Source organism: Pan paniscus, chromosome X (assembly GCF_029289425.2).
Source record: "Pan paniscus chromosome X, NHGRI_mPanPan1-v2.0_pri, whole genome shotgun sequence".
Taxonomy (NCBI): domain Eukaryota; kingdom Metazoa; phylum Chordata; class Mammalia; order Primates; family Hominidae; genus Pan; species Pan paniscus.
The window spans coordinates 40,422,814-40,450,522 of NC_073272.2; the positions used below are offsets into that span (position 1 = coordinate 40,422,814).

Consider the following 27,709-nt stretch of genomic DNA (forward strand, 5'->3'; position numbering starts at 1 on the left):
GTGGTTGTACCATTTCACACTCCCACATCAATGCTGAATTTCAGTTACTCCCCATCCTCACCGAACTTTAGTGTTATTAGACTTAAATTTTGGCTATTTTAGTGGGTGTGACGTGGTATCATATTGTGGTTTTAATTTGTATTTCTCTGATAACTGATGAAGTTGAACCCCTTTTCATGTGCTTGTCGGTCATATATTTTCTTTCATGAAGTGTCTTTTTATGCATTTGTTCATTCATTTATTTACTTTAAATTGACAGATAAAATTTTATGCCTTTACTTTGTACAACATATTGTTTTGAAGTATATATGCATTGTGGAATGACTAAATATAGCAAATTAACATATGCATTACCTCACATCGTTTTCATTTGTATGGTGAGAACACTTTACATCCATTCTCTTAGCATTTTTCAAAAATACAATATATTGCTAACTACAGTCACCAGATTGTAAAATAGATCTCTTGAACTTATCCCTCCTATTCAACCAAATTTTATGTCCTTTGACCAACATTTCCCCAACCCCTTGTCAACCACCCCAGCCCCTGGTAACCATGATTCTTTTCAAGTACTTTATGCATTTTTAAATTGGAATTTTTGTCATTTTATTATTGAAAGCATTCTTTAAGAATTCTGGATACAAGTCTCTTGTGAGACATATGTGTCGTGGATATTTTCTCCCAGTTTTATAGCTGTTTATGGTGAGAAGGAAAGTTCATTTCCAGTTACTCTGTCATGGCGGGAATCAGAGATCCTCCTCACATTATCTATGTAGTGACTCTCTCCAGAACTTCCACCCTTTAAAGATGGGCAAAATGAAGAAAGGGCCCTGCATGGCTTGTATAGCGATATTAGCACCATCACCCCACGTGCCACCTGCAAAAAGAGAAAAAGAGAAGAAAATAAACATGTCAAAGGAAGAATGTACATCAGAAGAATCATCCTTGGAAACAAGCAAATGTCAGGAACTATAGGTCAGCACTGTTACACAACAAAACTTTCTGCAATGATGGAAGTGTTCAACTTCTAAGTTGTTCAACTTAGGAACTACCAGCCACATATGGCTACTGAGCACTTGAGATGTGACCAGTGCAACTAAGGAACTGAAATTTTAATTGTATTTAATTTTAATTAATTTAAATGTATTTAATTTTAATTAATTTAATTTGGGCTAGTGGCTACCAACTGGATAGTGCCGCTCTGTACTCTCATTTTATACTGTCACATGGGCTCCTTGGGGGATCAAAAAGGAGACATTCAGAAAATCAAGTCAGAGAGGGGACTTGATTTTTCCTGAGCATCAGAACATACCAAAAAGCCACTTTTATCAAATCAATATGATATTGACATAAGAAAAGACAAAGTAATCAGTGGAAAAGAGTAGAGAATCAAGAATTATATCCCAGTATATATGAGAAATTAATAAGTGACAAATGTCATAGTTCAAACCCATTTTGGGGAAAAGTAAGAATTTGTTAAAATAACTGGTATGTTGCAATTGGATGTCCATCTTGAAAAACATAAAAATGGACTCCATCTTCCATGAAATAAAATATTAATTTTAGAAGATATAAAAAGGCAAATGTAAAATTAAACAACTAGAATCTTTAGAGAAAATTAGGAGACTATGTACAATATAGGGTCAGGGGAACCCTCTTAACCAAGGTTAAAAACACAGAAGCTATAAAGGAAAAGATAGGCATATTTGGCTATACATGTGCAAAAATGTACATAGGTTGTAAGGACACTTGTTGATGGTGGAGGTGGATTACTCTATTCTGTCTGGGACAGGAACCTCAGTGGTGGGGCCTTTAGAATGAGGCTTTCCACTGAGGGGCTAGCAGATTCTATGACCATTTTTTCCCTTTTGAAATGGTCTATACTATGCCATTCTCACCATTGTACAGTCACGCATCACTTAACAATGAGAATACATTTGGAGAAATGCAGTTTTAGGCAATTTCGTCATTGTGCAAATATCATGGAGTGTACTTAACCAAACCTAGTTGGTATAGCCTACTACACACCTAGGCTATATGCTGTAGCCTGTTGCTCCTAAGCTACAAACCTCTACAGCATGTTACTGTACTGAATACTGTAGGCAGTTGTAACCCAATGGTAAGCATTTATGTATCTAAACATATAAAAGGTATAGTAAATATATGGTATAAAAGATTTAAAAAATGGTACACCTGTATAGGGCGCTTACCATGAATGGAGCTTGCAGGACTGGAAGCTGCTCTGAGTGAGTGGTGAGTCAATGTGAAGGCCTAGGACATTACTGGACACTACTGTAGAGTTTATAAATCCTGTCCACTTAGGCCACACTAAATTTATTTTTGAAATGTTTCTTTCTTCAATAATAAGTTAACATTAGGCCGGGCACGATAGCTCACACCTGTAATTCCAGCACTTCGGGAGGCTGAGGTGGGCGGATCACCTGAGGTCGGGAGTTTGAGACCAGCCTAACCAACATGGAGAAACCCTGTCTCTACTAAAAATACAAAATTAGCCAGGTGTGGTGGCGCATGCCTGTAATCCCAGCTACTCGGGAAATTGAGGCAGGAGAATCGCTTGAACCCAGGAGCCAGAGGTTGCGGTGAGCCGAGATCACACCGTTGGACTCCAGCCTGGGCAACAAGAGTGAAACTCTGTCTCAAAAAATAAATAAATAAATAAAAATAAGTTAACATTAGCTTACTGTAACTTTTTAACCTTATAAACGTTTTAATTTTTTAACTTTTGGACTATTTTATAATAACCCAGCTTAAAACACAAACACACTGTATGGCTGTACAAACATACTTTCTCCCTTTATATCCTTATTCTGTGTTTCTATTTTAAAATTATTATTTTTTCTACTTTTAAAGCTTTTTCATTAAAAATGAAGACACTCGCACATACATTAGCCTAGCCTACACAGGGTCAGGACCATGAATATCACTGTCTTCCGCTTCTACATCTTGTCCCACTGAAAGGTCTTCAGGGGCAATAACATGCATGGAGCTGTTATCTCCTATGATAACAATGCCTTCTTTTCGAATACCTCCTGAAGGACCTGCCTGAGGATGTTTTACGGTTAACTTTTTTTTTTTAATCGGTAAAAGGAATACACTCTAAAATAACAATAAAAAGTATACTACAGTAAAAACTGTACTAACCAGTAACATAGTTGTGAATTATCTTTATCACGTATTATGTACTGTACATAATTGTATGTGCTAGACTTTTATATGACTGGCAGTGCAGTACGTTTATTTATACCAGCATCACCACAAACGTGGTGCTATGACGTTATGATGGCTATGAAGTCACTAGGCAATAGGAATTTTTTAGCTTCATTATAATTTTGAGACCATCATCGTATATGTGGCTCTTTATTGACTGAAACATTGTTATGCAGCACATGACTGTATTTTAGAAGCAGGTAACTTGTTTTCTAGTTTCACAGGTCCGTAGATAAAGAGGAATTTTGCCCCAGGATAGGCCATACCAATTCTTACACCTGATTTAGATAATGAGATTTAGAACTTTTTGAGATTTTGAAGCTTTTGAGTTGATTAAATTTTGGATTTAGAGTTAAGGCTGGAATGGGGTAAGACTTTGGGGGAGGTATTCTGCATGTAGAATGAATGCAGATTTTTTTTGAGGGGGTGGACAGAGGACAGGCTGTAGTGGCTTGAATAGTGTTCCTGAAAAATTGGTCTACCCAGAACCGCAGACTATTACCTTATTTGGGAAACAGCACCTTTGCAGTTGTAATTTGTTAAGTTAAGATGATGTCATAATGGATTAGGGTGGGCCCTAAATGGAATAACTGGTGTCCTTATAAGAAGTCCATATGAAGACATACAGGGAAGGGGCTGGGCACGGTGGCTCAAGCCTCTTAATCCCAGCACTTTGGGAGGCTGAGGCGGGCGGATCATTTGAAATCAGACCAGCCTCGACAACAAAGTGAGACCCTATCTCTACAAAAACATAAAAAAATTAGCCAGGTGTGGTGGCACACATCTATGGTCCCAGCTATTAAGGAGCCTGAGACAGGAGGATCACTTGAGCCCAGGAGGCCGAGGCAGCAGTGAGCTGTGATCGTGCCACTGCACTCCAGACTGGGCATCAGAGTGAGACTGTTTCAAGCAACAACAACAATAACAACAAAGACACACAGAGAAGGCCATGAGACGATGGCGGCAGAGACTGGAATGATGTATCTAGAAACTGAGGAAACCATGCATTGTCAGCAACTACCAGAAGCTAGCAAAGAGGCATAAGATAGATTCTCTATCAGAGCCTCCCAAAAAAGCAAACCTTACTGACACCTTGATTTCATACCTCTGACCTTTAGAACTGTGAGACAGTAAGTTACTGTTGTTTTAAAACACCAAGTTTGTAACAATTTCTTACAATGGTTCAGCTTCTCTTTTAGTCCTAGTTAACCCAAAAGTAGGATTTCTTCTGTTAGATGACAATTGTTGGGGCCTCATTCACATGACCTTTACCTGTGACTTCTCAGTTCTTTCTTTCCTTTTTCCATTTTGTTGAGGTATAATTGAAACATCCTATTTTAGTTCTCTTTTGCATGCACTGAGAATTTGGAGGAAGCTCCAGGCAGTGTCAAGAGATGACCCTCCCTTTCCCACTCAACCTCCTAATGATTACATTGGCTAAGCTGCAGTACAAGTATTTTTAGAACTATTTAATTCAATAAATAGTTAAACAGTAACAACAGCCACAGACAAAACTTTTACATTACAAAGGACACCATAAACAAATTCATTAAACAAAGACCTGGAAAAATACACCCAGAAGGCAACCACAGATTTAATACCAATAATATACAAAGAGCTATTACAAATTGACAAGAAAATTAAAAACAACTCAGTAAAAAACTGAGAAAAGGATATACACAGACTAGTAACAGACTTGCAAATTCAAATGGCCAATTACATGAAAAGATGCTCAAATCTGTGAGTAGAGAAATGAAAAGTGAAAAAGCAATGTAATATTACTTTATATACAACAGAGTAGAAAAGATTAATAAGAAAAATGCCATCTCTCCTGGGCAGCAATGTAGGAAAGAGTATCATAAATTGCTGGGAAAAGTGAAGCATTGCAGCCTTATCTGAAAAGCATCCTGGTCTTTTCTGTTAAAATTAACAATATACACACTTTTTGACCCAGGAAATCTATTCCAGGGAAATTACCTTAAAGAGATAAAAGTCCCTGTATGTAAGGATATTCAAGAATCTTTTTCCTGTACTGTTTGAAGTGGCAAAAAAAAAAAAAAAAAAGAATGCCCATCAAGAGAAAAATGGCTAAATAATTATAGTAAATTCATAAGATGGAATAACATGCAGCCATTTAACAATTGAATTAGAGATAAATAAGATGACTTAGAAGTATTTCCATAAGGTGTTGTTGAGAAAAGCAAGATGCAAACAAATAACATAATAGGATCTTATTTCTGTAAAGCAAACATTGATCAGATGAAAGCATATGTGTTTGTTTATCATATCTGCCCATGAGACAGATTGAATTAATGCCCTAATTTTGTACCACTTCCTGTATTCATGCCCTTGCAATGTAACGTCACAGTTTCTTCCATCAAGAGATGAAATACAGTTCCCCACCCATTGATTATGATTTTAGCCAAAAGGATGTTAGCTGTCACATAAACAGACACTTTAAAAAGTGCTTATGTGATTGGACTTGCCTGCTTGCACTTCCTCTATCTCCATGAGGTAGGAAAATCTTGGTCTAGCCCACTGATCCAAGCAGGAGGATGAGAGAGAAGTGAAGCCACACTATGTTACCCCTGACAGATCCTACCTAGAGCAGAGGCCCCAGTCGATCCTGTAATGCGTGAGGAAGCTCAGCCAACAGTGACCAAATTCCAATCTCATGATTTATGAACTATAATAATAAGTAATAGCCATATTAAGTCACTGAGTTTGGGGGTAGTTCATTATGCAGAATAACTAACTGATACCGTGTATGTGTGTGTGTTTATCTGCTTATGCACATACTGTCTGTATAGGATTAGATGTTTGTGCACAAAATTGAAAAGATACACAGTAGGTTAGTCTGGATTATGGGGTGGTATGATGTAGGTTGGAGTGGGAAGACAGGAATAAAGCAAAAAATTAAGCATAAATAAACACATAAATAAAAGAAGCACTCTAAAATAAAAATGCATGTATGCCAGCCCTTTTATGTATGTTTAAAATTTCATACTGTACAGTTTGTTGAACAGCACCCCAGCTCTCCCCCCAGAAAAAAATATATCCAGAATCTCAGAATGTGAACTTATTTGGAATAAGGGTCTTTGCAGATGTAATTAAGGTAAGAATCTTGAGATGAGATTATCCTGGATTAGAGTAAGGCCTTAAATCCAATGACTGGCATCCTTATAAGTGACAGAAAAGGACAAGGAACAGAGAGAAACAAAGGGGAAGGTCATGTAAAGCCAGAAGCAATGATTAGAGTGATGCATATACGAGCCAAGGAAAGCTAAAGATTGCTGGCAGCCACCAGAAGCCAGGAGTGAAATACAGAACGGAATCTCCTTCAGAGCCTCCAGAAGACAGCAACACTGAAACCTTGATTTTGGATTTTTGGCCTCCAGAACAATGAGATAATATAATTCTTTTGTTTCAAACCACCAAGTTTATGGTACTTTGTTATGGCATCCCTAGGGAACAAATATGTACTGTGTACGTAGTGTCCATCAGTCAAGATGGTGTTCAGCTGTATCAGAAAACTGACTACTGGCTTAAATAAATAGAGACTCATTTTTCTCATGTAACAAGAAGTATGCAGATAGACAGTTCATGGCTGGTACAGCAGCTTGTACATATAATCTACACCCAGGTTTCTTACAGATTCATGCTTTATTATTAATATGTGTTGCTATCTTTCTTATATGATAAATGGATGCTGTACCTGAGGTATCTAGCTGCTTTTCTGACAGTAAAAAAAGAAGAACAAATATTATAGAAGAAGGCAGAAGACACATACCAGTGTTGACTGTCCTTTTATATAAAGTTTTTCCAGACGGCCACAGAGAAATTTTTTCTTTCATGTCATTGGCCAGAACTGACCTCTCCTAGTTGCAAGGGGGCAGGCATAAAATGTGATCATATTCAGGAGATATTTTGAAAATCGAGCCACTGTGATTTCAGTATGATGGGTTAGATATTGAATCAGAAGAGATATAAAGGAGCCAAAATGAGCAAGCGGAAAAAGGTAGCTTTCCCCAATTGAGAGGAAATGTACAATTACAAACAAATTACACGGAAAGGTTGTTTTTAAGGAGGAACAGGAAAATGCCTCAGTGATGAGATAGTAAGTGATGATAAGATGCAGAGAAAGAGCTATAAGATGTGCTGGCAGAACTCAGGAAATATGGATAAAAACAAAACAATTATTAAAAATAAAAACCGTATTTGTAATGTAAACTATGGACTTTGGGTGATAATGATGTGTCAGTGTAGGTTCATCGATAGTAACAAATGCACCACTCTGGTGCAGGATGTTGATAGTAACAAATGCACCACTCTGGTGCAGGATGTTGATAGTAACAAATGCACCAGTCTGGTGCAGGATGTTGATAGTAACAAATGCACCAGTCTGGTGCAGGATGTTGATAGTAACAAATGCACCACTCTGGTGCAGGATGTTGATAGTAACAAATGCACCAGTCTGGTGCAGGATGTTGATAGTAACAAATGCACCACTCTGGTGCAGGATGTTGATAGTCCGGTAGGCTATGCATGTGTGGGGTTATGGTGTATATGGGAAATCTTTGTACATTTCACTCCATTGTGCTGTGAACTTAAAACTGCTTTTTAAAATATATTTTTTTAGCCAAGTGTGGTGACTCACACCTGTAATCTTTGGCACCTTGGGAAGCCGACATGGTTGGATCGCTTGAGTCCAGGAGTTTGAAACCAGCCTGGGCAGCATGATGAAACCCCATCTCTACAAAAAATACAAAAAAATTAGCCAGGCGTGGTGGCACCTGTCTGTAGTCCCAGTTACTCTGGAGGCTGAGGTGGAAGGATCACCTGAGCCCAGGGAAGTTGAGGCTGCAGTGAGCTGTGATCATGCCACTGCATTCCAGCCTAGGTGACAGAGTAAGATGCCATCTCAAAAAAATAAATAAAATAAAATAAAGTAAATTGTTTTCTTAAAATCAAGTATACAGAAAAACATGGAAAATAATAAAACAAACAACCCATGTACCCACAACCCAGTTTTATCAAATGTTGGCATATTTGTCATGATTTTTTAAAAAATCTTTTTAAAAATAAAGTATTTCAGATTGTTGAAAAAATACAGTGCCTTTGAAAGACAAAAAGTTGAAAAGACACTACTAAGATCAAAAGCATATAATGCAGAAATAGGTTTAAAATTATGCGATATGAATTGGAAAAGGACAAATAAATGAAAGTAAATAGGAAAAATAAGAGACAGCTATGGAAGAGGGACAAAAGAATGCAAATAAACTCCAGAAAAAAAGAACAGGAAGCCTAACTAAGAAAAAAATATTCAATGACAAAATTTTAAAATACTTTCTGGAAATGAAGGTAGACATGAATCTGTGGATTGAAAGAGTACACCAAATTCAAGGAAAAAGTTGATTTAGCCTGGTAAATAGACAAATACTGGAGAAGTTGCTGAACTTCAATGAATACATTGAATCTTATGGGCATCCATAAAACAAAACCAGAATAAATCAGGTGGACTTCACACTTCTCCACAGCATTATTCACACTTAGAAAACAGTAGAGCAATGTGTTCAGATTTCAGTGGTGAAAAAATGAGCTGGTAATATTATAGTCAATCTAGCTGTTGTCCAGATATTAAAAAAAATCAGAAAGCTATTTTTAAAGTGTAATAATTTGGAGACTACTGCATCCACAAGCTCTTCTTGGGAAAAGAAGAAATCACCTGATGACAAAATCCAGCCAATCAAGAGATGAATCAAAGTAAAAGACCCAAAGAATGTCAGAGCTGGTGGCCGAGCTCAGTGGCTCACACGTGTAATCTCAGCGCTTTGGGAGGCCGGGGCGGGTGGATCACCTGAGGTCAGGAGTTCGAGACCAAACTGGCCACCATGGTGAAACCCTGTCTCTACCAAAATTAGAAAAATTAGCTGGGCATGGTGGAACACACCTGTAGTCCCAGCTTACTAGGGAGACTGAGGCAGGAGAATCGCTTGAACCCGGGAGGTGGAGGTTGCAATGAGCCGAGATCACGCCACTGAATTCCAGCCTGGGTGACAGAGCAAGACTCCATCTAAAATAATAATAATAATAATAATAGAATGTAGGAGCTGGCAAAATCCAATTACTACAAAAACAGTTTGATATACAGAGATTTAAATTAAAACAATGATCAAAAACATATCAGGCAAGTGGAAGCAAAGTGAAAAATAAGGCATCAAAATTAATATCTGATAAGGTTGAATTTTTAAAAATACATTAAAATGGCAAAAAGAATCAATTTTCAATGATAAAAGATACAATTCAAGTACAGACTTAACACATTTATGCATCAAATAACATATAATCAAAATACATACATTAAAAGCCAAAAGGAACTACCATGAGAAGTTGATAATGTGCTCAAAAGTGGGAAATTTGGACTTACTCTGCAGTAAGACACATCAAGTATACCACCAACTTCCCATCTACTACCATCATCGAAATCTAATTAAGTATGTAATAAAGGATTTACCTCACATAATTAGGAGAATCAATTGAATAGATAAATATATATTGAACTCTGTTGCTATGGACTGAATGTTTGTGTCTCCTCCAAATTCATATGTTGAAATCTTAATCTCCAAAGTGACAGTATTTGGAGATGGGACCTTTGGAATTTAATTAGATCATGAAGGTGAAGCCCTCATGATGGATTAGTGCCTGTATAAGAAGAGAAAGAGAAAGCTTCCTTTTTTTTTTCTCTGTTCCCTACAGGATGAGGATATAGCAAGAAGATGGTCATCTGCAAACCAGGAGGAGGATCCTCACCAGAACCCAACCCTGCTGGTACCTTGATCTTGAACTTCTCAGCCTCCATAACAGTGAGAAATAAATTTCTGTTGTTTAAGCAATTCAGTTTATAATAATTTGTTATAGCAGCCCCAACTAACTAAGTCATCTATACTCTGAAAACAGAATATGTCTTCTTTTTTATGTATCCATAAAGCAAAACAAATAAACAAACAAACAATAACTTGAATTCCAAGATATCATCCACAATAAGATACACTAATGAACCAACAGGAGATGCAGGGGAAAAAAAACCTAACAGTTGTCAACTTTCTTTTAATAGAGGGTGTGAAATATGTTACCATTTTAGAATGATTTAAATAAAACGTATTCATTAAATTTAAGATGCCATCAGATTGCAAGGCCTAACATTATCTTATGTTGCACTAAGAAAGTAAAAACGCTGCCAATTACAACTGTAAAATGTCATTAATTATAGATAAGGTGCCACATTTCAGAGACATTCATGTGTCTTACCAGAATCAATAAAATGGGCAGTAAAATAAGGTATGTATTAGAATTGATACTATAAGGCATAAACAAAGATAATGTTAATAAATTCCTAAAGGTAAAAATCATGCAGATTATATTTGCTGACCACAAAATAATGAAATCTAAGTTAAGAACAAACATAGAAACTAAAATAACTTAACTATATAGAACTTGTAAAACTATCTCTAAAACAATTCTTGGGCCAAAGATACTAAAGTCAGAAATAGAGTTTATCTAAAGAAAAATAATTAAAACAACTAAAGCAATAATCAAAGAAAAGGTCACACCCTTAAACACTTTTATGACTTAAACAGGAAAGATGAAAACAAATGAATTGAATAATCAACCTAAGAAGCTAAAAATAGAGCAGTGAAAACCAGCAAGGAAAGCCGAAGGAAAAAAATCATAAGATAAATGAAAAACAAATTAGAAAAAATGGCAAGTTCATAAACAAATTCAAGAACAGTTGTGCTTTTTCAGAAGGAAAACGAAAAATCAGATCGACTAAACAAGAAAAAAGAAAGAATATGAGAACAAATACAAAAATCTACATATGAGATTAGGATTATCATCATAGAAACAGAGAAACTTGAAAGAGCTAGATGAAAATATTTGGCACATCTCTGTGGATGAAGTGGTTAATTTTCTAGGAAGATAAAAAGTATTAAAATTGTCCGGGCGCGCTGGCTCACGCCTGTAGTCCCAGCACTTTGGGAGGCAGAGGTGGGTGGATCACCTGAGGTCGGGAATTCGAGACCAGCCTGACCAACATGGATAAACCCCATCTCTACTAAAAATTCAAAATTAGCCGGGCGTGGTGGCGCTTGCCTGTAATCCCAGCTACTCGGGAGACTGAGGCAGGAGAATTGCTTGAACCCGGGAGGCAAAGGTTGTGGTGAGTCGAGATCGCGCCATCGCACTCCAGCCTGGGTAACAAGAGCGAAACTCCATCTTGACTTAAGAAGAGATTTTAAAAAACTGAACGGACTAATAACCAAAGTTGTGTTATTAAGTGTTTTTTCAAGTAAATAGAAACGACTTCAGTATTTCAATAGGAAGGTTTTAACATGGGGAATTGATTATATAGGCTTTGGAGGGGTGAAAGAACACAAAGGAGAAATTGAGGTAATGCAGAGATACTTGTTGTAAAAAGCAGCTACCACCCCTACGCAGGGCTGGAGAAACAAGAAGGAAGAGGCTGGTATTACCAAAATCTAAGAGCTCAGAGAAGAGGCCCTGGGAAGTTGACGCCCAGACTTGTGAAGAAGGACCCTGCCCAGCTGCTGCTATTGTCTCTGTGCTCAGAACTGGGACTCAGACTTCTGAGGAAGGGCATTACCCTGTTACTGCTGCTAGGTCTTAGGGGATACCATGAGGCTGTTTCTTAGAGAACCAAAGAAGCTGCAGGTTGAAACCACCTGCTGCTGCTGGAGTGAACTGCCAGTGCTAACAGGAATAGCAGAAAACGTAAAGAAAGTCCATCTTCTCTCTGCTCACATTCCAATTTCTCTCTAGTTCCTCCTGTTACCAGAACTTAACCAGGGGCTGGCTGGCAAAGGAGTCTGGAAAATGCAGTTTGCAAAATTCCAGCCCCAACATTTTTTTACTCTTGGGAAGTTTAAGTTTTAATGTATTGGCAGATTCTATTATCTACGTGTATGTGTGTGAATGTATATATATTTAGGATTTTTACATCAATATTCATTACTGTAACTGGGCTATAGTGGTGTTTCAAGCATCTCTGTGAGGTTTATGTATCAGTGTCATATTGGTTTGAGAAACAGAATCCACCAATACATGGAAAAATAATATTCAACAACCAAACAATGTTTAATCTAGAAATTTAAGAATGGTTTAATATTAGGTAGTCTATTAATAAAATTGGCCACACAAACTGGTCAAAAGGTAAAAACTGTAAAATCGTCTCAATAGCGGCTATCAAGTCATTTGACTAAAATCATTCCTGATTTTCAAACCTGTTATTATATTATAGAACATATCTGCTTATCAGCATCAAATTACACTTAATGCAGAAACACATCATTCATTCCTCCTACCAAAATTTACTAAGTGTCTAGTGTATCAGGCCTTATACTATAAATAGATGTTGAGTATATAGCAATTAATAAAACAGACAAGGTGCTTATCTTCGTATATTCTAGTTGGGGAAAGACAATAAACAAATAGGCAAATTAATAATCACTGACTATGGTAAATTCTATGCAGGCTATCAACAGGGTAATGGAGTATGGAGTCACGCCGATGGAGATTTGTCTTAGATAGTATGATTAGGGAAGACCCTTCTAAATTGAGACCTAAAGGACAAGAATGAGCTGCCCACAAACAAAACAAGAAGAGGATACCAGACAAAGGCAAGGGGGTTGAAGGTGAGTTTTGAGATGGGTTTTGGGCTTGATGACTAACTGGATATGAAAAATGGACAGAGAAGTGTCAAGGATGGCTTCCAAGTTTCTGGCATGAGGAACTGGCTGGATAGTGGTCCTATTTCATGAGAAAGGCAGTAGTGAAGGAGAGTAGGTTTGTCAGGGTGAAAGTATTGTTTTGGATGTGTTGACTCTGAATGTGCGGTGGGGGAGGGGGTTGGGGTGGTTGGTGGGTGGAGAAATAGAATAGATAGACCAGAGGCTAAGAAGAAGGATTTTGGCTAGAGACACATATTTTGAGTCAACCATATATGGATAGTATCTGACACCATGGATGGATGATATTGCCCAGAGCAAAAGTAAAAACTGAGAAGAGAACAGGGTCTAAGAGTTTTTAGAATCCTTAGGAGCTCCAACATTTAAAGATTGGGTACAAAAGGATAAATTCACAATGGAGACTGAGAAAGAGAAAAAGGAGGAAAACTAGAGGAGCATAGGGACATGGACGCTAAGGAAATGGCACATTTCAATGGAGATAAGGTTAATAGTGTCAAATGCTGGCAATGTCAAGTATGATGAGAATCGAAAGGTGGATTTGCAACATGGACAGTGGCTAGTAACATCAGCAGGAGCAATTTCTATGGAGCAATGGCACTGGAAGCCAGAATGGGGTGGGTTAAAGAATGAACAGAAGGTGGACAGAGATTGTAGACAACTCTGGGAGAAGGCAGGCTATGAAGGCGAAGAGAGAGATGATGAAGCTGGCGAGGAGACCAGGGATATTTATTGTTGGTGGTGGATTTTTTATAATAAAAAACCTTTTTGGTCCTTTGAATGCTACGAGCACTAGAATTTAGGGCAGCACCTTTAAAATACTATGATTCAGATGCTATATCTGAACACCTAGGCAGTGTCTGTACTTGATGTCTAATAAATATCTCAAAATTAACATGCTTAAAAGTGAATTCTGGATCTTCTCACACAAACATGCTATGCTATCTGTCTTTCCCAGCTCAGTGTTAACTATCTTTTGGTTGCTTGGGTAAAAAACTTACTTCATTGAATCCGTTTTTTTCACATCTAAATAAAATGCCAGCAAAGTGTACTGGCTCAACTTTCGAAATATGCACAGAACACAACCACTTCTCACTGATGCTACCTTTGGCTAAGCCACTTCCATCTCTCCTGGATTATTGCAGTAGCCTCCAAACTACTCATCGATCTCCTATCCTTACTCCTCTAAAGTCCATTCTCAACTCAGATAATAACACAGGTCCCCTTTTAAAATGTAAAGGAAATCATGTCATGCTTTTGCTTGAAATATTTCAATGGTGCCATCTCCCCCAGTAAAACCCCAAGTCTTTAAAATAGCTTACAAGTTCCTATGTGATCTGACCTCATCACCTAACACTCTCCCCCTCACTCTGTTCTGGCCCCAGAGCATGCCTCTGCCTCAGGAGCTTTGCAGTGGCTATTCCCACTGCCTGGCCTGCTCTTTCCCCAGATAATCTGCATGGCTCATGTTCTCTCCTCCAATTTATAAATTCTTTCTAAATGACTTGTTCTTCAAATGCCACTTTTATCAGCCTATATAGTCTGAGAGATTTAGGCTACAAGTGTTACAAATGTTCAGATTATGTATAATTAGAAATTTGTGGATTATTTAAGAATGTGTGCTGACATATAAAGTTTCCAAGAGGCTACAGTGAGGGCCTCATAAAGAAAGGGAAAGGAAGAAAGGAAGAAAGAAAGACAAAGGAAGCAAGGCAGGCAGGCAGGAAGGAAGGGAGGGAGAGAGGAAGAAAGAGAAAGAAAGAAAAGAAGAAAGGAAGGAAGGAAAGAAGGAAGGAAGGGAGGGAGGGAGGAAGGAAGGAAAGACAGACAAAGGAAGGCAGGCAGGCTGTACCTCATGTATCCCCAAGTGGAAAAGTGAAAGTAGAAAAGATTCAAGGTCCCAATCATGATTCCACACTACAAAAGATAGATGAGCTGCAAAAATATATAGATATTTATTTTCAATCACAGTTCTCATAAACAGCATCATGATGCATATTAATACAATATACATTAAAAACGTATCCCAGCCAGGCAACATATTAATATTTACTGCTTACCATGCACCTGATATTCTACAAGAAGCACACCTCATCTTTAATTTTTCCATAAACTCTGCAAGGTGAAGACACTGAGGCTTGCAGAGTACATGTCTTCTCTGAGCTCACAAGCTAGGAAGTGGCAGAGAGGTAATTTACATGGGGGTGGAGGGTATGGGGGATGGGTCTGACTCCAGACATTTTGCTTTTTTAATTACACTACGTGGGCTGCCACCCCATCCTCTCAAGTAAGTAGAATGTCTGTTAGAGATGATTTACTTCTACCTAATTTTGATATTTTAACACAAATCTACTCAGATGTTTTATGGCCTTTATATGAATGCAGTCATAATTCTAGAATTAGTCACTTACTTTGGTGGGTCCGTTTATTAATTTTTTTGTTAATTTATTATATTGCCTTAGACAGTATCTTGTAGGTGAACTTGACCTCCTTGTACATCTTGCTTTTTTCAGTAGATTACAGAGCATTCCAAAATAATTAGGGGCTTGGGAGTGCATTATCTTCCCATTCCTCCCATTTCAACTTTTGGCCTTTTTGATGGGGAAAGAGAGGGGAGAAGCAAGGAAAACTGTTTCAGGAAGGTAGATTGAAGGTCATATTCTAGAAGGAAGGCAAATAAATACATTGTGCTTGAATAAATAAAAAATAGAATTTTGAATGAACGTGACATTAGATATTAAAAACCCAAGCCCTCTGTTTTTCTGTCATGGAGAAATTACACAAATGGTACACAGAAGTGTGAAGCACTTGAACCAATTGTTTGAACACATTAAAATTATGGTCCCTACAGTAGGTAAAAAACAACATTTATAAAAGCAGCTGAACTGACCATTTTTAATGGCATCCAATTTGCTTCAACCTGGATATAACAGGCAAGAACAACATTTATAAAAGCAGCTGAACTGACCATTTTTAATGGTATCTAATTTGCTTCAACCTGGATATAACAAAGCTGAATGTGCTGTCTGAAACTAATTTAATTTTTTAATTTAATATTTCATAAACTCCCAAGAATCATCAATTTGGAATATTCTGGATTCTTCCTCCAATGATTTAGATAATCTCCTTCTAGTTGGGGAGACTAAATGAGAGTGATGTGTTTTAATACCTGGCTATGCTGCTCTTTTTCTCTTTTACTTATCAGACTTTCTTTTTCTGCTTCATATGATCTGCAGGAATAGACTTTTTGTTAAGTAAATCATGGTTGTTCTTTGTAAAACCCAAGATCTAATTACTATGTGAATCACCTCAGCATTCGTATTTACATTTACTAATAGTTTAGATCAAGATTGGAAAGATATTTGAGTCTCTTCTATAGAAACTAATGAGGTCATTTTGATAGACACCATGTAGCCTCAAATAAACATTTATGACAAATATTACTGACTGAACCCTATGCCACAAACAAGCACCTTATACTTCCGGCCAAGGTAATCACCCACTTTGCGCAAAATAAAATTATACAAGACACCCTGTGCCTTAGAGATGGAAAATATATGTTTCCTTGTTTAATATATTTTCTAGAAAGAAAATGATAGTTATAATAAAGTTCAAGGTGTCTATTAATGGCACACCCATAAATTTATTTCCAAATTTCTATTAATTGTGAAACCATTTAGGAAACAAGGAAATTAATCATGTGCCCCATTTGAATTTTGGACTGCCCAGGATTAATGCTGATCTAAAGTCCAATCTTTGCAGGCCAAATTGTTAAAGCTAATCTTTGTACAGTACTGTGGTTAAAAGAATATACACTATAGATAAGCAAGTATACCTCTGACCAGACTTAGGGTATAGATGAGGGCACAGGGAGACTCCTACAACTCCACTAACATGATTTTTTCTACCTTTAGTAAAGAGCTACTACAGACTTTGTAGAAAGTAGAGTAGATATAAGTTTTCCAGATATTTTGAATCATCAGCTATAGATCATAATAAGAAAGGTGAATAGCCATCTATATATGTGCTATGCAAATATACTTTTAGAAACAGTATTTAGGGGGGTTACAGAAAAACATTGTTTTAATAGAATTTCCTCTCCAAGACTAAAGCTTGGAAGCTCCCAACACTGGATTTCTTAAACTGCAGTTGACAGGAGCAGAGAGCAAAAACAATGGTTTCTGCCCCAAGGGTCCAAAATTTGGAGAGCTTACTACTTTCCTATTCCCATTTAAGTTGGGTTCACAAATGTTTTTATGCAAAAATTACTGAGAGCATTTAATTCCAAACCAGGTCACTGCCTCAGACTGTTGACTCTCTCACCCCCTCTCTTCACACCCCCTAGAATTTTATGTGAATGGAATTTCAAAAAATTTATTTAAGTATAAGATATATGCAAAAAAGTTCAAACATAAGTGTCAGCTCAACAATTTTTCACAAGATGAGCACACCTGTATAACTAGCGCCTTGCACCCAGATGAAGAAAAAGAACATTATCATACCCACTACTTTAAATGAAATGTTAAAATTAATTTTACTTGAAATTACACTGAAAGAAATACTGAACTTTAGAAAACAGACTCTTTGCTATGGAATGTATTAGTTCCTAAAAGATCTCTTTAAATTGAGAAAAAATATTTTGTAAAGTTTTAAGATGTTTGTGTCTTTAGTTTTTAAATGGCACAATTTGGTTTTAGGCATCATTGATTGACCTGCTGCAATGAAAGTTGGTTAGCTCTGCTATTTTTCATTCCTCCATCTTCCAGTTTTGTTGCTTGCATTATTTTTTCATCTTCGGGTTTAAAATATTTACGTTATATTCTGCAACCAGTATCCATACTGTTTTACCTTACTTCTGCATTTAAATTGATTCAAACTCACTATGAATCTCTTCATCAGGGTTTCTCCATTCCTGGATTACTCATTTAAATTAATTTTTTTTGTTGTTGGCAGGCTTCTACCAGTAAGTTTCTCAAGAAAAACCCTGAGTTCATGTTTGAGAATGTCTGCTTATTGTTTTTTGCTTGAGTAATATAATACTTTTGAATCATACATTCTTTCTTCCAGCTCCACTGTCTCCTGTAGTGGAATGTTTTTGTAAAGCTGGTTGGATTTTCTCCTCCCCTGAGACCACCATCTTTTTGGTGACTTCTTTTCCTGCTTGGACACTTGAAGGCTTTTTTTCTTCTTCTTTGAAGTTGAAAAATACAACTAGCTTGTTTTTCAACTGTTCTGCATAATTTTATCTGGTACATAGTATGCTTATTAAATCTGCAGATGAATGCATCTTGTCAAGGAAAATTTTCTATGTTACAACTGAATTTCTTCTATTTCACATGTTGAGGTCTCTTTGGAAACATCAGTTAAGCTTATATTGTGTGTGTGTATGTGTGTGTGTATGTGTGTGTGTGTGTGTGTTTTGAGACGGGGTCTCACTCTGTTGCCCAGGCTGGAGTGCAGTGGCATGATCTCAGCTCACTGCAACTTCCGCCTCCTGGGTTCAAGTGATTCTCCTGCCTCAGCCTCCCAAGTAGCTGGGATTACAGGCATGCACAACCATGCCCAGCTAAATTTTTTTGTATTTTTAGTAGAGATGGGGTTTCACTATGTTGGCCAGGCTGGTCTCAAACTCCTGACCTCAAGTGATCTACCCACCTCAGCTTCCCAAAGTGCTGGGATTACAGGTGTGAGCCACTGCGCCTGGCCTATATTATGTTGCCTTTGTCTTCTCTATCCAACATTTCCTCTCCATTTTCTTTCACTCTTTTGTGTCTTTTCATTGGGATTACCTGAACCTTTTGCCCTATGCCAGTAATTGAATTTTCTGGCATGCCTGTTTTGTTCCTTGTTTGGAATTACATTTATTGACTCTCTAGTGATGTGTTTGGTTCAAATTTTGTTTCTTTTGCTCTGCAATATCCTTTTTCAAATCTTCCTAATTGTTTATTATTTTTCTATTCTTATCAAGGTCTTCTATAGCTGGAAGGACTTGTAGGTTGTATTTGCTTCTAGACTTACATCTTTTGTGTACTAACTCTGTCCAGACTGTCTAATATGATGTAGGTGAATTCGCCTTGACTTCATTGTACCTTGTCTAGTTTTTTTATTATTAAGGTTGGAAGAGTAAATTATGGAAGACTTGGGCGTGTAACTGTTGAACTCCTCCATTGGATAATGTATTTATGACACTGTAGCTTCAACAAAATGAAGCTACAACCCATATGTATATGTATATATGTGGATTTGTAATTAGGACTTGAACATATGAAATATTGATAATTATGTGTTTTCTCCCTATGTTAATTTGGTGTTATAATTTGTAAACTTTGAATCTAATTTCAGAATTTAAACTAACCAAGCTGACACACTTTAACAGGATAGAGTGAAGAAAGAACATTCTCATTGTTCCTTCTATGCTGATGGTACAAGAAAGTCCTGGAATCCTAAGGATCTAGGAAAAATCAACTTGAGAAGTTTCTATGTGGTAAGAAAAACTATGATGTGTCTTGCCCTTTTCTCATCTACCATATTGAAATTGAATGTACAGTTCTGTATACGGTTCAGAGTTCTTAAAGATGTAGAAATGATGAGAACATAACAAAAGGTATTCTTTAGTATTCTCAACTTTCCCTGTGCTCTACTTCTTCCAAACGCAAGGCTAAAGACGCTTTAAAAAATGAGATTGTGACAAAATGCTAACTACGACATATTCAGACATTCCAAAACCTGAAAGTGGGTCTGAAGCCAGCAGATTCACTACTCACTGTTCTTAGGTTTTGGCATTTTTCTGTCTACCTTCTCTCAACTAAATCTTCATGACGGTTTTTCCTGTAAGGACAATTACAATGAGATACACTCCCTTCCCCATCTTAACTCAGAATATTATGATGCTATTTCTGCATTTTTGTATCATGTGATGGTGGTTTCTTTGTGGTATATGACAAAAATGCCCTTCTTCTTGACTCCACAGGAAGAAAACTGGCTATTAGCTTGGGACTTCAGCAAGGCACTTAGCAAGGTCTCTCATAATATCCTGTGGTCAAGAAGAAAAATATAGGCTGGATGACTGTACAATTAACATGATTCATAGCTGGCTGGAACAACATATGCCAAAAGGTGCCAATTAATGGACGGATATCAAACTGAAGGAGCTCTCCAGATGTTCTACAGCAATTTGCCTCTTGCCCAGTGGTGCCTGGTACCTATTATCAATAACTTGGATAAATATATAGAATAGTTATCAAATATATGGGTAAGATCCAAGTGCATTACAGCACAGAATCAGGACCCAAAATAATAAAACAGGCTGAACTAATGGGCCAAATCCAATGAGATAAAGTTTAAGTAGGATAATATAAAGTTCTGTACTTTGGTCCAAAAAATCCCCACTACTCAAGTATAGGGTACACAAAATTTTGTTACATAGATGGCAGCATATAGATGTAGCTGTTAAAATAAGTCCATTAAATGTTAGGCAGCATTATAAGCAGTAGCTATCTATTGAGTAGTAGAAAGAACATTGGATTTGGCATTAGAAAACTGGGTCAAATCCCAGTTCTGACAGTTTGGCCCTTAAACTCTTTGATCCTTGCTTTCTTCTCAGGGTGGTTGTGAAGTTAAAATGAGTTAACATGTCTTTTGAGTTAACAAGTCTAATTTCCAAGCACTTGTGCTCAATAAATATGACCTAGAAAAATTACCATTCACAATAATATAAGTGGCTGTGCCACTCCATTTTGTCCTAGAAAAGATGGTACTTGGAATGAGAGGGGCCACACTCAAAAGCAAACCAGAGCTACTTCTAAAGTTAGTGACTAGGATGAATGAGCGACTCAAAAGAGAACATGAAGAATGGCTACAGGAACTGGGGATAACTGACTTGAAGAATAGTAGACTTAAGGAGACCATATCTACCTTCAAACATCTGATGGTGTGCTTCATGGCCTTCTGTAGAGCTCCAAAAGATAGAAGAACACTGGAGAACGGAAAATACAAGAATGTAGGCAAGGGCGACCACTTGGTGGGGATGTTGTGAGCGATTTCAGCACAAGTGGATGGTTGGACTACATGGCCTTTAACACGAGAGTCTGACTGTCATATTTCTAGGACATTTTTCATGAAATGGATCCTTCTAAGTCTGTCTCAAAATAATCCAGGATCTCTGCTATCTTGGGTTGGGCTGGCTTCTTGCCTTAAAATATCATCTTTCTTCCAGTTCTGGGCCAGATCTCTTCTTTATCCAGTCTGACTTTCTTGCACCAGTTTACTCTTGCTGACTACTTTGTTCAGGAATTTCTGGTCACTTTTAAAATGTCATCCCCCCCCCAAAAAAAAAAAACTATCCAAGGGACACAGTACAAGGATAATTTGTGGACATTTTTGGGGAGATGAGCCAGCAAAGCATGCTTTCCAGGTTGCTTAATTAAAAGAGTGGGAATTAAGAACCAGAATTTAAGAGTTCCGGCAGGGCGCTGGTGGCTTACGCCTGTAATCCCAGCACTTTGGGAGGCCGAGGCGGGCGGATCAAGAGGTCAAGAGATAGAGAACATCCTAGCCAACATGGTGAAATCCCGTCTCTACTAAAAATATAAAAATTAGCTGGGCGTGGTGGTGCGCGCCTGTAGTCCAAGCTACTGGAGAGGCTGAGGCAGGAGAATCACTTGAACCCGGGAGGCAGAGGTTGAAGTGAGCCGAGATTGCTCCACTGCACTCCAGCCTGGCGACAGTGCGAGACTCCGTCTCAAAAAAAAAAAAAAACAAAACAAACAAAAAAAGAGATCCAGAATTCCAGAATTGCAACTGTGAACCAAGAAGTGGGGATGGGTACCTCAGACAAGGCTTTTACCGGAAATTTAGCATATAGGATAGAAAGCAGAGACCAAAGACCTCTTGCTTTGAGGCTGTTGGCGTGCTACAAGGACTCGAAAGTTATTTGTTCAACGGATGACTTCTGTTTTCTGGAGGCAAACTGAATCCCGGGCAGGTGGCTCAGCACCTCCAGCCTGTTCCAGATCGGGACAGGGAAGGTGCCTGGGGCAATCAGTGAGGTTTCCAACCTTCCTTAGGCCTGGGCCAGCCCGCTCCCCTCCCATGTGACCCCAGGCAACCATTTTAATTTTTTTACAGCCAAGCGTAGTGGAGAACTGGCTGCGCGCCGGTTGCCAGGGACGCGGCAGCCAGCTTGGCGGGGCTGGGGTGAAAGAGGACGCTGCGTGGGGGAGGGCTCCGCGGCTTCTGACTGGCTGGAGCATCAGGATTCATTTGCATAATATTTTCTGACGGCTTCTGATTGGCTGAAGCCAGAGGGGCGGTGGTGGGGTGATTCCAAGGGCCCAGAGCTCTGGCCGGCGGACCTTTTCCTTCTGGAGTTTCCCCGGCGGGTGTGAGTTGTTGCGGGGTCTGGGGGAGCTGGGAGGCCCGGTTTGGGAAGTTTTGCAGGCAGGTGCATGAGCCATCTTTCTCTGAAAGTGTTTAAGAAATGTTCAAGAACAGCGGCCAGAGTCAAGAAACTGGGGGATGAAGGGTTATCTCGAGACTAGACGGAAGGAAACGTATCAGGGGAGGGGTGGAGGCCAGAAGGAAGGAGTTAGGTAGGGGCCCTCTCCCAAGCTGGCGTTTTTGCTGGGTGGAATCCTTTTGCTAGATCTCTTGGATTTCCGTTTTCCGTGTGTTATCACACTGTTGGAACTGGGAAGAAGAGAAAAAGAGGCAAGATTTTGGCATTTAGTAACTTAAGTCTGAATACCGAGTTTTCATCCGGGTGCATACGTACTTAAAATACCAAATGGGTCCAGGAAGGGGGACAAAGTACGCTTTAATTTATGGGAAGATCAGCTACTAGAAACTGTATATCTGTTTTTCTCGAGTTTTCTTCTTGCAGTGCTCTTTCAATCTCATTGGACATATTTTATATTATTTTCCTGCTTAAGCACTGGGGGTTGGGTGGAAGGATCTGTGGCTCATCATAGGCAATTTCCACACTTTTAAGGTTTCTGACTCTTCACATAAACACCTCTCACTATGATGAGGTCCTGTATCAGGTACAATTAATCTTTGTACTTTACAATTTACATAGTGATTTTTATTTACATTATCATATTTAAACTTAATCAAAGTCCTTGGCACGGCCCATGGAACAAGCTCCATTTTTTTGATAAAGAAACCGAGGCTAGAAAAGTTTCTATGTGTGCAGAGAAGGAAGGTGAAATTATTTTAATGCTTCAAAGTTATATAATGCTTCCCGCCTCCCTGTATTTTTCTTTCCATTGATCTTCCTTCAAAACCCTGATAGGTCTATCCCAGTTTTGCAAGTAAGAAAACATGGGCTGTGATGTAGAGCTAATACGTTTTGGGGTAGTGGGTCCTCAGACTTAGGTCTGTCTCCAAGGGTCACTGACTTTGTTTTGTTTGTTTTTTGTCAACAGATTAGTCCTTGTGGCACCAAGTCAGAATTTCATTCAAAAGACAATTAGGAAGATGGTTTTCTATGGAAAATATTTAAGTGTAGGTCTTAATGTGAAAGAAAGAGGAAGAGAAAGAAACCCCTTTATTATGTTCTCCCTTCCTTAGGCATTTTTTGTCCCGTGGGAAAAAACTGTACTAGGGACAGAGACCTCTGTTAAGTTTTAGAGAAAAGGGATCTTTTTTTTTTTTTATTTGAGACAGAGTCTTGCTCTGTCGCCCAGGCTGGAGTGCAGTGGCACGATCTCGGCTCACTGCAACTCCGCCTCCTGGGTTCAAGCAATTCTCCTGCCTCATCCTCCCGAGTAGCTGGGATTACAGGCGCTGGCCACCACGCCCGGCTAATTTTTGTATTTTTAGTAGAGACCGGGTTTCACCATGTTGGCCAGGCTAGTCTGGAACCCCTGACTTTGTGATCCGCCCGCCTCGGCCTCCCAAAGTGCTGGGATTACAGGCGTGACCCACCGTTTCAGGCCGAGAAAAGGGATTTAAAATGAGAAGCTTGAATCTTATTGAACATAATTGTAGGACTGCCAGAGAGGACTGGTGGATGAGGAATATGGCAAGGGACATGAGATGGGAAAAATTAAATAGGCTGTGGTTTGGAAGTCTCAAAGTGAAATTCAAGGTGCAAGGCTCTTAAAAGTTAAATCCAGCGATTCGGTACATAGCTTAGGCCCTATTAAATGACCCAGTGCTTTAAGAACTATCTTTTGAAAGGAACACTTCACACAAGCACCCTCAAAAATAATTAGACACCTCCCCATTTCTCTGTTAAATGGTGAAAGACACCCAAGACTAGACCTAACTACTGTCACCCTCTCCTGGCCTCTTGGCAGCCAAAAGGCCACATGGCCCAGGCTCTCCAGCATCACTGTGTAGCCGACTTGGACAAAAATTGACTTCTCCCCATTGCCACTTGCAGATCTCTTCAAAGAATCAGCAGATCTGATAGTGTGCCCCTCTTCATCCCCGGCAACCACTGTTAAAGGAAAGATTGGGAAAGATCCCGCCCCGCCGGGAGGGAGGCAAAAGCCTCTGACGCTCCCCTCCCCCCATAGCTGACCAAGGCCAGGGCCACTGCGGGAGCACCGCACGTCCACGTGCACCCAGCATGCCCGGTCACCCTTTATTACGTAAGAGTCCCAGGATGGAGTTGTACCTGCTGCCGGCCCCTCTTCCCCGACGGCTAATAATAAACCCGGGTTCCTGTTTCCCGGCCGCGGCCACTCCAGATTCGGGGTTGAGGGGCTCACTCTGCAACCAAGGCACGTGCATTCCGGTCATCCCACGCGGGGAGCGCGCGCAAGGCCCGCCCAGCCCCCACATGCCAGCCCCACCCTCCAGTCGGTCCGGACGCCGACGCCTTTTTGACCCTCGCTGTGCCCGGCCCTCCTCAACTGGCCTGCCCAGGGCTTGGTGCTGGCGGGGTCCAGCTGCTCCAATCCCTCCTCCTCTGCTCTGCCCTGCCCTGCCCTGGCCTGCCCCGGCGCCCTCCCTCAGCCCGGGTATCAGGCGAGAGGCGGAGCTGGCCCGGCGCGCCCCGCCCCCGCTGTAGAAAGGGCCGGGCGAGTGTTACTCGCGGTCATCCCGGCCTGGGCCTTTTATCTCGGTGCTGCCGGGGGAGGCGGGAGGAGGAGACACCAGGGGTGGCCCTGAGCGCCGGCGACACCTTTCCTGGACTATAAATTGAGCACCTGGGATGGGTAGGGGGCCAACGCAGTCACCGCCGTCCGCAGTCACAGTCCAGCCACTGACCGCAGCAGCGCCCTTGCGTAGCAGCCGCTTGCAGCGAGAACACTGAATTGCCAACGAGCAGGAGAGTCTCAAGGCGCAAGAGGAGGTGGGTGCCCACGCCCCATCGCTGCCCCGGCCAGCTTGGTTGCTTGAGCTCAGGCTTTTCGGAGGGAGAAGTTGTGGTGGTGGTGGGGGGACACCCTTCTCTCCGCGGCCGTAGGTGGGCGAGGAGGTGGGACTCCCCAGCCGCGGGGAGCCACCCAGGCGCCGTCCCGGACGAGCTGTAGCCAGAGAAGGGGGTGCGCGCGGGCAAGGGCGCCAGGCCCCCTAGCAGGGTGAATAATCTAATCTGTTCTTTCGTCCCCGTGTATCAAACAGGCCAGGGCTCGACCCACAGAGCACCCTCAGCCATCGCGAGTTTCCGGGCGCCAAAGCCAGGAGAAGCCGCCCATCCCGCAGGGCCGGTCTGCCAGCGAGAGGAGAGTTGGCGAGGGCGGAGGAGTGCCGGGAATCCCGCCACACCGGCTATAGCCAGGCCCCCAGCGCGGGCCTTGGAGAGCGCGTGAAGGCGGGCATCCCCTTGACCCGGCCGACCATCCCCGTGCCCCTGCGTCCCTGCGCTCCAACGTCCGCGCGGCCACCATGATGCAAATCTGCGACACCTACAACCAGAAGCACTCGCTCTTTAACGCCATGAATCGCTTCATTGGCGCCGTGAACAACATGGACCAGACGGTGATGGTGCCCAGCTTGCTGCGCGACGTGCCCCTGGCTGACCCCGGGTTAGACAACGATGTTGGCGTGGAGGTAGGCGGCAGTGGCGGCTGCCTGGAGGAGCGCACGCCCCCAGTCCCCGACTCGGGAAGCGCCAATGGCAGCTTTTTCGCGCCCTCTCGGGACATGTACAGCCACTACGTGCTTCTCAAGTCCATCCGCAACGACATCGAGTGGGGGGTCCTGCACCAGCCGCCTCCACCGGCTGGGAGCGAGGAGGGCAGTGCCTGGAAGTCCAAGGACATCCTGGTGGACCTGGGCCACTTGGAGGGTGCGGACGCCGGCGAAGAAGACCTGGAGCAGCAGTTCCACTACCACCTGCGCGGGCTGCACACTGTGCTCTCGAAACTCACGCGCAAAGCCAACATCCTCACTAACAGATACAAGCAGGAGATCGGCTTCGGCAATTGGGGCCACTGAGGCGTGGCGCCCGTGGCTGCCCAGCACCTTCTTCGACCCATCTCACCCTCTCTCATTCCTCAAAGCTTTTTTTTTTTTTCCTGGCTGGGGGGCGGGAAGGACAGACTGCAAACTGGGGGGCTGCGTACGTGCAGGAGGCGCGGTGGGGCTGCGTGGAGGAGGGGGCCACGTGTGAGAGAGAAGAAAATGGTGGCCGGAGATGGGAGGGCCCAAGGAACCTCCTGGGAGGGGGCCTGCATTCTATGTTGGTGGGAATGGGACTGGGCTGACGCCCTGCATTCAGCCTGTGCCTTTCCTGGGGTTTCTTTTCTGTTCTTTTCGGAGGAGAGGGCCCGAGAAGGGGCCATACCAGGGCGCGGCGCTGGGTTGCCACACTTGGGAAAGCAGCCCGGAGCTGGGTGCTGGGGAAGGCGGGGCGCGTAGCCTCCCGCCGCCCTGCGGTTGGGCCGGTGGAGGCCCAGGCGTTGCTAGGATTGCATCAGTTTTCCTGTTTGCACTATTTCTTTTTGTAACATTGGCCCTGTGTGAAGTATTTCGAATCTCCTTCTTGCTCTGAAACTTCAGCGATTCCATTGTGATAAGCGCACAAACAGCACTGTCTGTCGGTAATCGGTACTACTTTATTAATGATTTTCTGTTACACTGTATAGTAGTCCTGTGGCACCCCCACCCCATCCCTTTCGTGCCACTCCCGTCCCCACCCCCACCCCAGTGTGTATAAGCTGGCATTTCGCCAGCTTGTACGAAGCTTGCCACTCAGTGAAAATAATAACATTATTATGAGAAAGTGGACTTAACCGAAATGGAACCAACTGACATTCTATCGTGTTGTACATAGAATGATGAAGGGTTCCACTGTTGTTGTATGTCTTAAATTTATTTAAAACTTTTTTTAATCCAGATGTAGACTATATTCTAAAAAATAAAAAAGCAAATGTGTCAACTAAATTGGACAAGCGTCTGGTCCTCATTAATCTGCCAATGAATGGTTTCGTCGTTAAATAAAAATCAATTTAATTGATTTACTAGCAAAAGTAAATTTTGTGTTCTCTCTGGTATTTCATGGTGGTGGATATTCATCTGTGCAAGTATTTAGCTTTGTTTGGGAACTAGGTACTGACAAAATTTACTTCCAAACTTTATTTCTAATTCAGTACCAAGATAAGACCATACATCTCAACAAAATGTTCAGAAATATTTAAAATATTTGGGAAGGTACATATATTGTATCTTTCAACCAATTTGGCTAACTTATTGGAGTGCGTAATTAACATTTTGAAATTTTTAAGAAGCTCAAGCACAAGCTAAAGTGTTTTGAGGCATAAAAA

At 40.8% G+C, this 27,709-nt stretch overlaps 1 protein-coding gene and 1 long non-coding RNA gene across 2 annotated transcripts; one reads left to right on the forward strand and one right to left on the reverse strand.

Annotated features, from left to right (window-relative positions):
- Positions 1-230: 230 nt before the first annotated feature.
- Positions 231-24,835, reverse strand: LOC134729794 (uncharacterized). Its single transcript, XR_010111224.1, has 3 exons — positions 24,613-24,835; positions 14,842-22,676; positions 231-877 (listed from the first exon to the last, which is right to left on the reverse strand). It is a non-coding gene; the product is annotated as an uncharacterized LOC134729794 (long non-coding RNA).
- On the forward strand, positions 22,304-27,329 carry MID1IP1 (MID1 interacting protein 1). Its single transcript, XM_057301044.2, has 3 exons — positions 22,304-22,371; positions 23,414-25,293; positions 25,566-27,329. The coding sequence occupies exon 3, from the start codon at positions 25,830-25,832 to the stop codon at positions 26,379-26,381; it is 552 nt and encodes a 183-aa protein (XP_057157027.1). The 5' UTR covers positions 22,304-22,371; positions 23,414-25,293; positions 25,566-25,829; the 3' UTR covers positions 26,382-27,329.
- Positions 27,330-27,709: the final 380 nt, after the last annotated feature.

What these genes read in the sequence shown, in the direction of transcription:
- MID1IP1 (XM_057301044.2), top strand. Translation starts at nt 25,830, where the DNA reads ATGATGCAAATCTGCGACACCTACAACCAGAAGCACTCGCTCTTTAAC.